Here is a 14,963-nt window from a genome sequence, read left to right as displayed (position 1 = left end):
TGGCTATAATGATTATGCATCCTTCTTAATTATTTCTAATGTGAAATTCGCGCTGATCATGTTCCAATAGTACCCACATTTTTTGATAAAGAATAAGAAAATAAACATATTAGATTTATGTTCTTGGGTATCACTGGAATACATTGTTAGAAAGAAATATGTGTTTATTGATTAATGAAAACCAGTGATGTTTTTACAAATTATATGAAATTAACAGACAAGTATTTCTGATTATCATAGAGGGGATTGAGTATTGATGAACAAAAAGAATACAAACATAGAAATGAATATATATATATGTATATGAATATCTTTATTCTTCATAAATTTTTACTAAATAATTGATTCTATAATTTTCCGTAATGTTGCTGTTGCCGCAAATTGATCGCGTAAAATTATATCTTTATCAATATAACAATATGAGTACATTGTATGCTCCAAATACAGTTTCAACAAATATCGAGTCAATAATATACAACTGATAAAAAATATTAATAACATTTTTCATTTATTATATCATATTATAATATGATATATTGTAATTAAAAAATGTTAGTAATACATAAACACATTATCATCTGCTTGTACAGATGTTTCATATTTTTATAATACAATCTTCTGTATAATATAGCTATCTACTGTGAAATTAATATTGTCCAAGGATATTTGTGAAAGGACTAAATCTATTCTCATGCCTTATTGGACTCATTCTTTAACACATTCATTCAGAATTAAAACATATTTTTTTAATACTTCAGAGTGTGAAAATATGTTGTGTACAGTGTTTAAAATAAAATGTCATCATCTCCTTCATCTAGGATATTTGCAGATTCTACATATTCTCTGCCAGAAGCTATCATCTCTGCCCTAGCTGCTTCAGCCTGTGAAACAGTTTAAGCATTTTAAAAGATACTTGATCAAAAAAGGTGAAGAATGGAATTATTTTTGGAATATAAATCTTACCTTTGCTTTTATTTGTTTCTTCTTATCCTGAATCTTTTTTAATCGATAGAACTCTTCTCTTTCCAATTCATCCAGCTCCGAAATTATATAAGCAAGAGTTTTTTCAATTCTTGGGATGATAACATGTTCAATGGCATTTACACGGCGGTTTGTGATTTTAATAACTTCATCCAAGGTTACAAAACTTGTTTGTAAAGATGCTAATTCCACTAATAATTTCACTGCTCTTTGATAATTCTTTTTCAATTTTGCCAATTGCTGGCCACCTCTTGCCAAACCTGCTAACTCATAGGTATCTGTACCATCTTGATAGGACTCAAACACTGGAAGATTAACACCAGCAACATTATCTTTCTTAGATCTAATTTTAATTTGAGCTTTTGTCACATTCTGAAGAACTACTTGATTGAAGTCTCCAGTTGCAAACTTGGCTTCAGCCAATGAGAAAGCTGCCTCTTTCATTACTTCTCCCATAAGAGTTTTTGTCTAGATATAGAGAAGAATAAAATTGTTATAAAAAAAGAACAATTATTCATACAAATAAGTGTCTTTTTGTACCTCAATAATTTTACCCAGAATTAATCTAAAACGCATTTGCAATGCATCTGCTTTCTTTTTTAACAAACCATGACCCTTTTGTGCTCCATGTAAACGGGATTTCATTAACATTTGCGCTCTGAAAAAAAAATATAAATTCTGTGTTATTATATTCACAGACATTATTATCAATATAATGAAAGAAGTAAACAATATGTACACTTGCTGTCCTTGTATAACAGTTAAAGACTACAATCTCGATTTATAAAAAAAATACTTACATGTTAATAATACGAATATATGAGAAATATAATTTAAACGTTTTAAATAAATAGGAATAGGGTTACACCCATCTTATGATGGATGATAACAGACTCAGAAAATTTGGTAATAAAAGAGAAAAGATATTGAATAAGTGAAAAATAAGATCCACTGAAAGAATAAAATAGAGTCGTATAATTTGAAAGGGAAATACTTACCCCCGAGAAGGGAAAATCGCAAGTTTATCTTTTCCAGACATAGTTGAGAGAACTATCAAGCAGACAAGAATGAAACTGATCAGCTGACTCGTAGGACCGGAAGTTTGAAGCTGTATATATAGTTGCGCAAAAATTAGCGCGTAATTTTAAAATTAGTAAGAGGATGAAGAAAAAGGAATGTAATCTGATTATTTGATACAGTGGGTATATGAAACAACTGAAAAGCAAAATGTCGCAACATTAACATTAGTACATAAGTTCGGAAGTATGTTTAATCAAAATTTATAATATCTTAAACTTAATTTAAACAAAGAATGAAATAAGGGGAATAGAAAACAAAAATCTTCAATGGAACATAAGTACCATACCTCCTACTCATTTGAAGAAATGAAAGATTGTTTCATGCAACGATTAATAAAAGAAAATCGTTGTTTTCGTATTAGCGACAGTAAATCAAATAACACGTTTAGAATAGACGTTTGCGCTGTCAATCCGCATAACACACGTAGAAGTTGCTGGCAACCTGGAATAATAAGGAAAGCCTCCGAAGATATTCTTATGAGAATGAACATTAATCGTCTTTGGATATAGGTTTGTATATATTCGACATAAAAACGAAAAATGAACGCTAAGTGGGAAATCCCTGTTCCAGGTCTACTTATTTTGGTAAATTACATTATTAATTTTATGAAAAAGAGAATGATTCATAAATCAGATATTTCTAAAGATTTTATACTAAATAAAGCAGTTCATGATGCTACGAATATTTTACTAAGACCATATAGACCAATGGAATCAACCTCAAATACCTATGAAAGTAAATATGAAGCAATCAATCACATCAAAGACAAATGGATATCACATTCACAAGATTTTTTATTAAGAATGGCAACAATTGCCTGGGACTTTTTGAATATTTTGAATATGTTCCAAAGTAATCTGATAAATCGAAACATACAAGAAGACAATCCAAATAATGATGTTTAAATATTAGAATCAATGTATTTTTATGGTGCAGCTTCTAGTACTGATGTGAATTGACAGCAATATAATGGGGAAGATATAAATATTAACTGCAATGTAATTAATATAAGTATTTTTAATAAAAATATACAAGTCAATTTTGTACAGTATTTTACAACAGGGACAATTGTCCAGGTTTCAACACTTGTCTTACATTCATATTTATTCTGGCTTCAGAAATGTAAGTTTTTGCTTTGATCCAATCACTCTCATTCCATGTACAGTGCTGATTATTATCATTCATTTCTATGTCACCCCATGGTGCATCAATGGTTGGTAAAATTTTTGGTACGCCATGGTACCTTAGACGGGACTTTCCAGACATCACTATTATATCTCCACTTCGTAGAAACATTGCATTAGCTGCATCCTCTTGTGTAAGTCCTCCAATTAAAAATATTGCAGTTTGACCAAAACTTATAGAGAATAAGGGTGCTTCCACATTAACTTCAGAATGATCTGTATGACCCGCTAAAGTCGAATTCATTCTATAATAGTTAATAATTGCTGCTTCAGCCTTAAAATCCTTAAAACCTAATGTTTGTGCTAAAAATGAGGTCAACAAAGACATCTCAGTAGGCATTTTTGTCCTGGATGTTTCAGAATATAATTTTGTATCCCAGTTATGGTGGTACCCAAATGTTGCCCATCTTAATTTTGGTAATAATTCTTTACCTTTGTCAGAATTTCTATAATTAATATGGCAAACATATTATTATTATGGTATATGGTATACTGCAAATATATTTTTTTTTATATCATCATATTGTATCTTACCCAAAACATATATCCCACCAATTTTCGTCTTTGTTTAAAACATTATGAGCATCTAAGTTTAATTTATGTGGCTCTCTAGAGTACTCTTTCAAGCATTTTATAATCCAATATCGTTGTCCGTATGTCGTAAATGGATTTTTTATAAAAATAAGTCCTGGAATACTTCGAAGTTCAAAGACTTCCCAGTCCTTTACTGGTCTTAATCCCAATTCATATTCGCATTGTTCGTCAAGTAACCTCTTCCTAAAATCAGTAACCTAAAAAGTATTAAGAATTTATGTACGTAAAGAATAAGGTTCTCATAATTTGTTACATACTTTGTTATAATCGGGATTATTCAAATCGATTACATCTTTTAAGTCTGGACAAGGTTTTCGACTTTTATAATATTTAAAACTATCTTTGAACATTACTTCGAATTTCGAATCATCGGCGCTGCCATGTTTGTTGGTTCGCACGTGTGCCGATAGATGGGGCTGCTTTATTCGTCAATTGGATCTGTGCAATTTGAAAGTAGATTTTAACGCAGATTCCTAAGCGAGATAGTACTAAATGCTTAGGATGTTTGAATAAGAATGTCATTTTGACCCGGTTCGCGATGGTGACAATCGAAGGTATCGGTTCTCCTATTCTAAATCACCGGATTGCAACTTTCTCTCGATGTTCACGAAAACAATGACGTTTTTACTACGACCAGCCCCAACGCATCTTGTCTAACCCACAAGTAAGCAATCGAAGATGAATCTATGATGTGACATGTGACTAATTGTAAGTACCGTGCAGAAACGATCGATGAGTGGACATGTGGACAGCGCATTCTGCATCACGATTATTCGACTCGTTTAGCATAATACCATCATCGTCGTATGGGCATTAATAGCCAGATACATATCGAAAATGTCTGAGCTTCGAGCAATCTTTTTTCTTACCGTGCCCAACCCCGTCCCCTATCTGTGTACGCACACGTTAATGGACTGTGACTAATTTTAGAGCGTAATTTTCGCATAATAACACTGCCGGGAAATCTATGATTTCATAGAAGCGAAGAGAGGCACGACAGCCGACTTCAAGGCTTTTCGAAAGCTTCGTGCAAATTAATAGTGCGCACCACGTTAATAATCGTCCATTACCATCGCTCCTATTCTCCATAAATTCCACCCACTCACCTAGCCCGGTCGCGAATAATTGTTCACCTGTATCTCAAAGAATACGAGCGAACCTTGTTCCAGTTATTAAACTGGATCTTGGGTTCAACCACTTCACTGATCCTGCTGGATTATATGTCTACTTACCACGTTGACAACCATAAGTATCACCGGTGAGACCGGGAATGTCAGAATTAATTAATATTAGATATTTTAGAATGGTTAAAATAACCAATTTGTTCTTTTTTTTTTTTGTAGAAATTTTATATTTACAATGGTATATTTTGGGAATTTTCTGTGATAGTTTGTAAAATAAATGGGCAAAGGTTTGTATCATATTTCATTCTGTATTCTTTGGTATAAGGGATGGTTCTAATATTAAAGTATATAAATTAAAGAAAGTATTACATTCGAAAAATTCATCACTTTTTATTATTATGGTAACAATATAGATTGTTATACATAAATACAGCATAAAGCGCTTAAACAATATTATTCTTTTACGAACACGTATATTATAAAAATTCACCCGGCAGTCAACGCGTTATCAATTATTATCACACTATAATTATTTTATTTATAATATTGTCAATTATAGTTAGATTCAGAAATTGTAAGAGAGCATCTACAAAAGATTTGTATCATAGTAATAGATGAACAATGTTGAAGGTATAAATGAAAATGAACGGGAAGAATCGACATAGGTAGAGCGGTAACACGCGAATACGAATATACCGGTGCATTAAGGGCGCGCGTATTCTCTGACAGTTTCATGTCAACAAATGTCGTGCCCGCGAGTCGCGCCCAGCCGTAAGCCAGGTCTGCACCAAGCAATCGCGGCGTATTCGCGAGATCAGCCAATCACGCACGTCTGTCACGTCACCAACGACCAATCGCGAACGCTCCTCATGACGACAGTCGCTAAATATAGCTCGTATATATCTAGGCCGGTCGCAACCGCGAATTATCCATAGTCGTGCGTCGGCAGCCGACGGAGAAGGACGGTGTGGGGCGTATCGGGACGCTGCATAGTCGTTCGCAACTGTAAAGGTAGGACCCGTACACGCACCTAAAACAAACCGTCTTCTCTGCACGTGATAAAGCTCTTTGTAGGTCGAGTCGGCTATTCTTGTAATATAATTTGAGGGCTGCAATAAGGTGTATCGAGGCTGCGGTAGTAATTTCATTAGACCTCTTTTAAATTGTCAAGTATGTTCGAACCGGAGATACAGTTTACGTTACAACGTTAGTGACATTTATTTGTCGATTTATCCGTACTAATGCGTATTTTAAAGATATCTTTTCTGATAGGCCGGGTGTTTGCGAAAAGCCAAACATATTTAAAAGATCATCGGTTGATTTCTTTATCATCGGAATTCGGAAGGAATGTTGCCATGAAACAGATGTCAAAATTATCAGTAATATTCCAGTAATATCTTTCGAGAAATACAACGAAAATCGAGTTCGCGAGTAGCCAAGGTCGTGCGACTACCAAGTGGAGCTTTATTACGAACATGTTGCATTATTACGACAAGAGTCGAGAGAAGAATATGTTAAACGCGGTGAAACTGCATTTACGTTCTGTAAGAATATTTCTCTCAACTCTTGTACGTTTTTTTCACATAGATACGTATCATAAAGAACACATAAAATCGTGAGAAAGGTCGTTGTAGTAACTTCCTTATTTTTCTTTCTTTTTCGAATTCAATTCGAACGATTGAAATATCGCGGTAACGTTCGTGCATCGTGTTTCCACGAATATGAAGTTAGCTGTGAAGTCGATTATCGTTTATAGCGTCCACGCGATACGGATCGAAAGAGGTGCAGTAAAAATTGTTCGCAACGAAAGTTTAGTATGGCCGTGGTAGTAAAACGAAAAGTATGTCGTTTCTACGATTTGTCACGATACAATGGATCCGTTTCGAGAATTTTTCGACAGGCATGGGCTCATGACACCTGAGGATGCACTCGTAATAATGCATGATTAGTGTCACGGAGAACATCTGGTGTAGTGGGGAATCTTAAATATAGCAAAACAGAACATTGGCAACATTGTCACGAATCTAGTAAAGACTATATAGCATCCTCACACGGTACCAATGCTCCTGATTGCACAATACCTTGCGTCGAACTAAACATTCAAACTATATACGCTTCGTTTTTTTATTCTCTTTATTTCTTTTTTATCCTTCTTTTCAATACGTTTATAATGGAACGTGCAACGTCGGTAAGAAAGAATCTTTGAGATTTCGCGATCGTTCGAGTATCTTTCGCACGTACGCGAATGAAAGTATAATGTTTATATTGGCATGTAAAGTGAAGTTAAGTAGGATCACAAATAACCGTAATCATAAAACCTCATATTACGACGGCTTAAATGGGGAGTGCGTTTATTATGAACGACTTAGTGTTTACTGGAAATGTATGCTCATAAGGGAACATATTTCTCCGTGGAAAAACAAACTTCATGAATACCTTAATAGTTCTGTAGTCGAACTATTCTTTTTTTTTCCTTCTTTTATTCTACGAGTATTTTACAAAAAAATATTTTGTTTCTCAACGCGTTTCTATTAATTTTGGATTTTAAATTAAACGTTGAAAATGAATTTACGAGAAGATCTATCGATTCTAGAATTTATGCCTTCGTAAATACCAATCATTTTTTCCCCACCTTGATTGTTTACTTCTGCATTCGTATATTAAAAAATAATTATGAAACTTTTTTTACGATTCATACGTAAATAGTTTATCATTACCAAGGAAAATTATTCATTATAAACAATTATTTCATATCGTTATTATATTTTATAAAAATATTAACAAACATAAAAAAGAAGCATGAGCCACATTTCCCAGCTAATATATGCACAAACTATTGCACAAACAATTTGTTACATAATATTCAAATAGCAAACAAAGTATATACGTGTTGGGATAAATATCTATCGTTATAAAATATATTTGATTGAAACACAATGTCGTCGACGATGGCAATTGTGTAAATTTGAATTTAACTAAACCACAGGAAAGAAAAAGATTAAAGCGCAGAAAGGAATAGTGAATGAAAAAACATATTTTGAATCGTATTTACAACCGATTCGAATCGTATCAAATGTAGAGATTCGCGTTCGCCAAGTCACGAATCTTAAATGTTTACTTTCGTTTGTAAACTTCCTTCGCGGCTGATAATCATTATACAATAATAATCTTATCTTTGCGTTCTCTATGCAAACGAGCCAATCTTCTCAAGGTGCAATCTGCTGGGCGTGTGATAATTAGCCGCAAGGTTGGACAGCGCAATAGTCGCATAACTTTTTGCACGTTGTTATATATTTCTTCTATTTCGTTTTTACCTTCTAATATTTAATAAATATTTTCACACGAGTCGACGTATTAGCAACTTGTAATGAGAGTTTGTATTTTTCTGCGTTACGACCTACGTTGAAAACCGGAAATGCTATCTTTTATCTTTTTTATCGGTTTTCGAATATTATGTTTCTTTTACTTTCGAAAATGACCAACCTTCCCTTCAATTTGGCCTTTCTTGAAGCAGTAATTAAATATTATATAAAAGTATTCGATAAATACTAGTTAGCTGTCTCTGCCACGATAAATTTTAACAAGGTTTTAGCGGTCGCCAATATCCTAGGATCTTAGAAAAAAATCAAGTTTTCTATTTTAATAAAAATTCAGACACCTACGTTATCTTGAGAATCATTGACTTTAGGAATCATCGAATATTAAAGGAGAAGATAAAAGATCCTGTTTTCTGGCCAACATTCGAAATCGAACGCCTACGTTGTTTTCGTAATTCCGAATACGAGATAGTAGGCTCGTTCAAAAGATAAACAAAAAATATTCGTTAGATTAGCTAAAAAATAAACATAGAAGCTATACTTTTACAATATACCCGCACCTATAACATATGTTGGATCGGTGGAAAATACTTTCGGTTTTCGATCGTGTTATTGGGTTGGTAACCAAGTGATCACGGATTTTGTTAATACCACCTAGCGACAAAATCCGCAATCACCCTTAGTTGCCAACCCAATAGAAAGACTAGTTTCAAACAGTTGGTACGACAAAATCATATTACAAGGATGACGTGTTGCATTTATCAAACGTTTGGTTTCCGTCGGAATTTTAAAGTCAATATAAATCGAGCAGTTTTAATAGTTAGATATGAAACACGACGAAATTATAGTAATATTATTACAGTACATATAGCTAAAAAAAGACAAATTTCCCAAGAGATATAGCCGTACATTATCGCGATATTTTTGAGTAATTATCTCTGGTCGGTCGACAAAGATTCTTCGTTTCTTCGCGACCGTGACCTTACTGACATTTAATTCTTAGATCGTCGCCGACATCGAAACTCACCCATACAGGATCTACACGTGTGTCAGATAGCGTGCGCATTTCCATAACGCCGAAGGCCGTCAAATATTGCAACTAGACGAATACCTTTGGCTCTTCTGTTGTAGTTCGTCTGTTTATCTCGCTTTCATCGAGCGTTTCTTTTTCCCCCTAATCCTGTCGAGTTTAAATATAATTTCTCTTGCACGCGCACTCGCCATTTACATCGATTTTCTCATATCTTTGATCATCGTCTGGTATTATTTTCGTTGTGGAAATTGTTCATCGAAATTCCTCTAGTCTGACTTATAGCTTCGCTTTAGAATTCTCAACTGTGCTTCTCATCTAGCAATCGCGGAAAGAAAGTTCAAATTTCATGACGTTGATCTCGTTATCGCCAAATGTTTTCTCTTTAATTAGAAGATGTATATATATATATATTTCCGACGTTTTGAAAGCATATTTTGTAAACAGAACGTCCACTTGCAGTTTGATCGTACAATTTCCAACTATCGGTTCCCATTTGGAAATCGCTAAACAAAATTTAATCAAATTCGACGACATCGATCGCCGAGTTTCGAATCTTTTCTCTTCGTGGAAAAATATATATTTCTTCGTATCTTGTCGACCAACTGGGTCGTTTACGATCCGACTGAATTCCCTTGTTCTTTCGAGTGATCCAAATATTTCTTTTCTCTGTTTTATTATCTTCGATCAATTGTTTGAAACTTTCGCCAATAAAAATAAAAATCTCGAGCTACAAATTCAGGGGTGAAATTTGAAAGTAAAAGACGGACGAAGTAGGCTGAGTTTTTCTTTATTCGAAGATCACTCTGGAAGTTCGTGTACATAGGATAGAGCGCGTCTTAATTGAATTTGCCGCGGTCAAGGGAAAACGTGTACTCGAATAAAAAGCTCTCGCGCGCGGTTGATTTATCGTCGAGGGATGCGCGCGCGCGTTCACGCCTAGAGGCCGCGAGTCACCTTTTTACACACAGCTGATTACAAAGTCGAGAGATGATATAACTGGATTTGCAAGTTGTCACGGTGAAAGAACGAGAGAGGTTGGATGAGGGAAAAAAGGGGACCAGCGGGGGAGGCAGGCCATTATTGTTCAAGGGCGTCAATGTACCGATTCAATTTAAAATGCTAACGCGCATCGCAGAGAAATGGCAAGAGGAAGGATTCGCGCGCGAAGAAAATAGCGCGCGAGCGTTCGAGTGGCGAATTATTTTTCCATCTATAGAGATCGGTTAGCTGGCGCAATACGGTTTTATTAAAACTCGCAGGGAAACCAGATCGACCAACTTTACCGCGATTAATCCTTTAGCTTAATCGTCGATGCTTAAGAGTTAAGTAATTATCATATATTCAAGGTCTTGTATAATAATTTATCAACTAATCGTCAATCAATGGTCTGGTCAATTAATCAACTAATCGACTAATGAATAAACAAGTATATAACGAATTGTCGTTTATACATTTCCATCGTGGATCTAGTAATTTTTTACAATTTTATAGATCGCAGATCTCCTTTGCAATTTTTACAATTCAACAAACTCCATCCGTCGTCTAATTACGAAATTGTTAGGATTATCAGAAATTGTTGAAATTTCCATGAAAATGATTGCAATACCAAACCAATATCGATCTTTCCTTAAAATGTTCGACATAAGAAAAGCTGTAGCACCGCCGTTTCAACGTCGACCAATCGAGTATATTCGTTCGTACACAGAAACAGGCGCGTAACACTTCAGATCGCTCCGCGTTCCTTCTCGGATGAATGAATACATTGTTCGATTTGTTCGATTCGTGGGTGGGTTGGTTATCGATCCCTTTTACTCTTATCGCTGGCGGATACAATATTTCGCGCGATAAAAAGATTACACATTCTTGTCGACCGTACAAAATTATCTACATGCTTCGAATCGCGCGCTTTCTTCAATAACATACGTATATTTACATACGATTTTTCCCTATATTTTTCCTCCGATATATATTTTTGCTATTTTGTAAAACGTTCTTTTATCCGGCACAGGATTTTACGATTTTTTTTTAAACGCTTACTTTACTCGCTATATCTTTATACGATATCCTCAAACTGTCTTTTTGCCAATGTACATTTTTTACGATTTCTTTGAACATTTTTTTATCGACATTTTTTAAGTTGTTGTTACTGGCTGTGGAAAAATGAAATCGCTTAAATGAATTCACACAGGTCGAACTTGTAGAAATGCAAAAATTCCGGTTATCTATTTATCATTCTACAGGTGATATCGTTTGCAAGTATTTTTGCCATTTATACGAATATTTGCATATGAGTGCGCGATGTCTAGCCCGATGAATCGACCATGCGATAGATAAGCGATTAAGCAAAAAGAGAAGAGGTGGGAGTATATTAGTTTAATGTATCTTATCGGGATCCATTGTCGACAATGTATTGTAATTATGATACGTATTATGCATTACATAAGCGTTTCCACGCGAACAAACGATATACAGTTTGGTTTCTTTGCCGTTGGATCCATTGTATTCGTCGTTTTTTCAAGATTATACAGTTTATCGAATTTGGTTTTTTAACACCATGATCGAAAGTATAGTTGTTGCGCGTCGAAATACCGAGCTGGATCAACAGCGCGAGGTAAATTAGAGGCAATGGGAGTTTCACCGTGCAAAAATTCGGCGCATTATAATCGCGTTATATCGTAATCGGCGAAAAGATTAAAATACGGCGATTAAAATAGCACTGCGCTCGATTAAATTCTTAATAGGACGCTAAAAGGGCCGAAAGCCGTAAAAACGTGACAGTAAAAAGCGTCTTAATAATTTCGAACATAAACGTAAGTTAAAGGAATATAAACGTAGAGTAAATTGAATATTTATGTGAATTTAAAGTTATCGTTATGTTAATTGCACTGCAGAATTATTAAAGACGGCCATGAGAATAGCATGTTAATTACGATGCAAGTTCCTATTTTAAGAAACAGTCGTTTAGGTTACGTCGATGCCATATGTTATAAAACTCAATTACAACCAAGATTATTGGTAGTAATGTTGTACAATAGAAAGGAAAATCGAGGAACTTTGTGGAAAACAGGCTCGCGTAAGGCGGAATGACGCATCGAGTAAATCGTGTTGAAAGCTTTGGTTCTAAAAGTTTTAATAACAGCTACCTTCCAATTAACAATTGTAATATCGCTCTTTAAGAACTTTGCTCTTGTCGTATTCGTCAATGAAATCGGAATTTCATAATGCTAGGAAATTCTATAGTTGCACAGAGTATTTGCATATCATTCTAGTCGTTACGGTATTTACCGATTAATTTTACTAATTAATTAATATATTCGCGGTCTTTATAAGCGTTCGAATACTTCGATAAATAACCGTATGGTCGACGATATACTTTGCTAATGAAATTGCGAAATTTGCAAAAAGTGAAAGTCAGGCAGATTGACTCGAAAGAGCTTCGTATATTGTGCAACAAGCTAATACGTTCGAAGCGGGAAAAATGAACGATCACGCGAGTCGGCGGCTCTTTTAATGGGACAAATTCTACGAGGAATCGCGTTTCATCGGGGTAAGGGCAACGATGTACGATATTCTGCTCGTAATTCATCGCAAACGAGCGGCAACAAATCTGTGTCACTTTAGAGATCAAAGCGAGAAGTCGAAGTCTTACAACGCGGCCGCTTCTTCTTAAATCGTTTTTGTCGGAACGAGCACCCGGAACAGTTGTAAATAACTGCGTGTAACGCGCGACAACGATTCTAAGCAAAATTACCGGCCCCACATTTCGCACACGAATGCACGTATCACAGAAAGCGAGAGTAATTTATAATAGCAAAGAAACCACGATAAACCTAAAATCTCGACGTCTTTATCTCTGTGTTATCGAGTGCCGCGTCCACGACATTTACTAATTTCGTTTTGTTCTTTCCTCTCTGAAAAGGACAGGTTTACGACGGCCAGTGTGTTACGTGTCAATTAAACGTTTCTCGAATAACCGCAGAGCATCGCTGCGTTTTATCGTACGTTACGTTTCGGCAGATGAACGTAGAAAGTGGTGTAGCAATGGAAGTTCGTAGATACGACAGACGTGCTTGTTTTGCTACGTTGTTTCATTTTCGCAAGGTGGACCGTGTTTCTTGTAATTAGAAGATCGCGAATACTCGTAGAAATAACTCGTGAATGGACTTGGTTATTTTCACAAAATGTCAGGACGACGGTTTTCGAGTTAATCCCCAGTTTGACAAGAATTCAGATATTAAGATTTGTCGAGACACGAACATTTTGAAAAGCAGTATGGATCGCGATAAAATCACGACGATAAATCGTTTTCGATGGAAGCCTGACTTTACAGAAGTAAATAATCGTCGTTACCGTCGTTTTCGTTCTTCTTCGTCGTTCACCACGATGCCATAAAATATCGTCGACGTATGGAAGTCTGTAGGACCTCTGCCAGCGTCCATTACATAACCATCGATGGCTGAGAAGCCGAAAGAAAGAGGAGGATGGGAACACATCCTTAGGATTTCAAAGGCTGGATCGCGCACGTGCTCAGCGATCCTAAATATTCGAGTTGGCTCTGTCGCCTGAATATTTCGCAGTTCCACGAAATTTCCCTCGGATTTAGGTCTTCAAATGAACCAGCTTGCTCGATGAAAGACGAAGATACAACGGAGTTGCTGCATTCGTCGAGATACGGGTCTCTCTCTCTCTCTCTCTCTCTCTCTCACTCTCTTCCTTCGTAAATTTACACACCGTTGAAATCCGGTGCAAACGCGCTATTCGCTGTTTACGAGCGTCGAACGAACTGTTTTCTTCGATGCCTCGTCTCGTTTAAGTGGGTAATCGTTTCTGGGTGAAAACGAGAGACTCGTTCCAAGAAATAATCGCGTTCGAGTTCGTTGCATCCTTGTCGGGCCAGCTTCTATCCGCGAGTTGTGTCCGCTTTCAAAGCGGAGATTGAAGATCGAAGCGCGTTTGATGATCCTCGTAGGTCATCGGCAACTATTTTTGGGCTAGGCTGTGGTACAGCTTGTTTTAAGTGTTTCCTGATACCGAACCGAGTAAATCGGGAATTTGTTAGCGAAGTTCAACGAGTATGATAAATATTGGTTTAGTTCGAGAAGACGTTAGCCGTTGGTTGTAGTAGAAGAGATTTGGTTGAGAGGTAGTTGAGAAACGAGTGAGAAAAAATAACGAAGAATAACGGAGTGTTAAAGCGAGTGTTATTATTCAACGTGTAGCGTACTATTATCGTTGAAGAATTATCTCACTGGAATGTTATATCGAAAGGAAGATAACGTTAGAGGAATAGAAAAACTAGCTTAAAGTGTATATGTTAAAGAATGGCAAATGGTTGAAGTAAAATATTATTAAAATAATATCTTATATTTTATATAAAATTCATTTTATTTATCTTAGAAAATTGGAATAAAATATCGAACAAGATAGTAATCGATATTTTGTCTATTATTAAACTTATGTGGGTGGTATTCTTTTCAAAAGAGAGATCTATAAATGCATCTGTACGTTGGAATTCGAAGTGTCCATCGAATCTCTCAATGCCAACAAATATCTCTCAATCTGCCATTAAATGTCCGCGCATAGAAGAGGCTTGTTAATCTTTAGTCTGTGAACTTTTAACCACTGCTCGGTATCTATTCACTGTAGTCAT

General features: G+C 35.5%; 3 protein-coding genes across 4 annotated transcripts in view; 1 reads left to right on the top strand and 2 right to left on the bottom strand.

Moving 5' to 3' along the window:
- Window positions 1–301: 301 nt before the first annotated feature.
- Window positions 302–2,101, bottom strand: LOC100745999 (V-type proton ATPase subunit D). Its single transcript, XM_003484386.4, has 4 exons — window positions 1,980–2,101; window positions 1,522–1,639; window positions 964–1,449; window positions 302–881 (listed from the first exon to the last, which is right to left on the bottom strand). The coding sequence occupies exons 1-4, from the start codon at window positions 2,018–2,020 to the stop codon at window positions 786–788; spliced, it is 741 nt and encodes a 246-aa protein (XP_003484434.1). The 5' UTR covers window positions 2,021–2,101; the 3' UTR covers window positions 302–785.
- Window positions 2,102–3,060: 959 nt separating this feature from the next.
- Window positions 3,061–4,263, bottom strand: LOC100745881 (nucleic acid dioxygenase ALKBH1). Its single transcript, XM_003484385.4, has 3 exons — window positions 4,097–4,263; window positions 3,780–4,036; window positions 3,061–3,691 (listed from the first exon to the last, which is right to left on the bottom strand). The coding sequence occupies exons 1-3, from the start codon at window positions 4,187–4,189 to the stop codon at window positions 3,115–3,117; spliced, it is 927 nt and encodes a 308-aa protein (XP_003484433.1). The 5' UTR covers window positions 4,190–4,263; the 3' UTR covers window positions 3,061–3,114.
- A 1,605-nt stretch (window positions 4,264–5,868) lies between these two features.
- Window positions 5,869–14,963, top strand: part of LOC100745764 (activating transcription factor 3) — a 28,931-nt gene continuing 19,836 nt past the window's right edge. For both annotated transcript variants that reach the window (XM_012388693.3, XM_003484384.4), the window contains exon 1: window positions 5,869–5,974. The gene's annotated coding sequence lies outside the window, so the exon portion shown is untranslated. The remainder of the gene's footprint in view (window positions 5,975–14,963) is intronic.

This window comes from Bombus impatiens, unplaced genomic scaffold, assembly GCF_000188095.3.
Source record: "Bombus impatiens unplaced genomic scaffold, BIMP_2.2 scf_0010, whole genome shotgun sequence".
Classification (NCBI taxonomy): Eukaryota; Metazoa; Arthropoda; class Insecta; order Hymenoptera; family Apidae; genus Bombus; species Bombus impatiens.
This window is presented reverse-complemented; position numbering and strand designations above follow the sequence as displayed.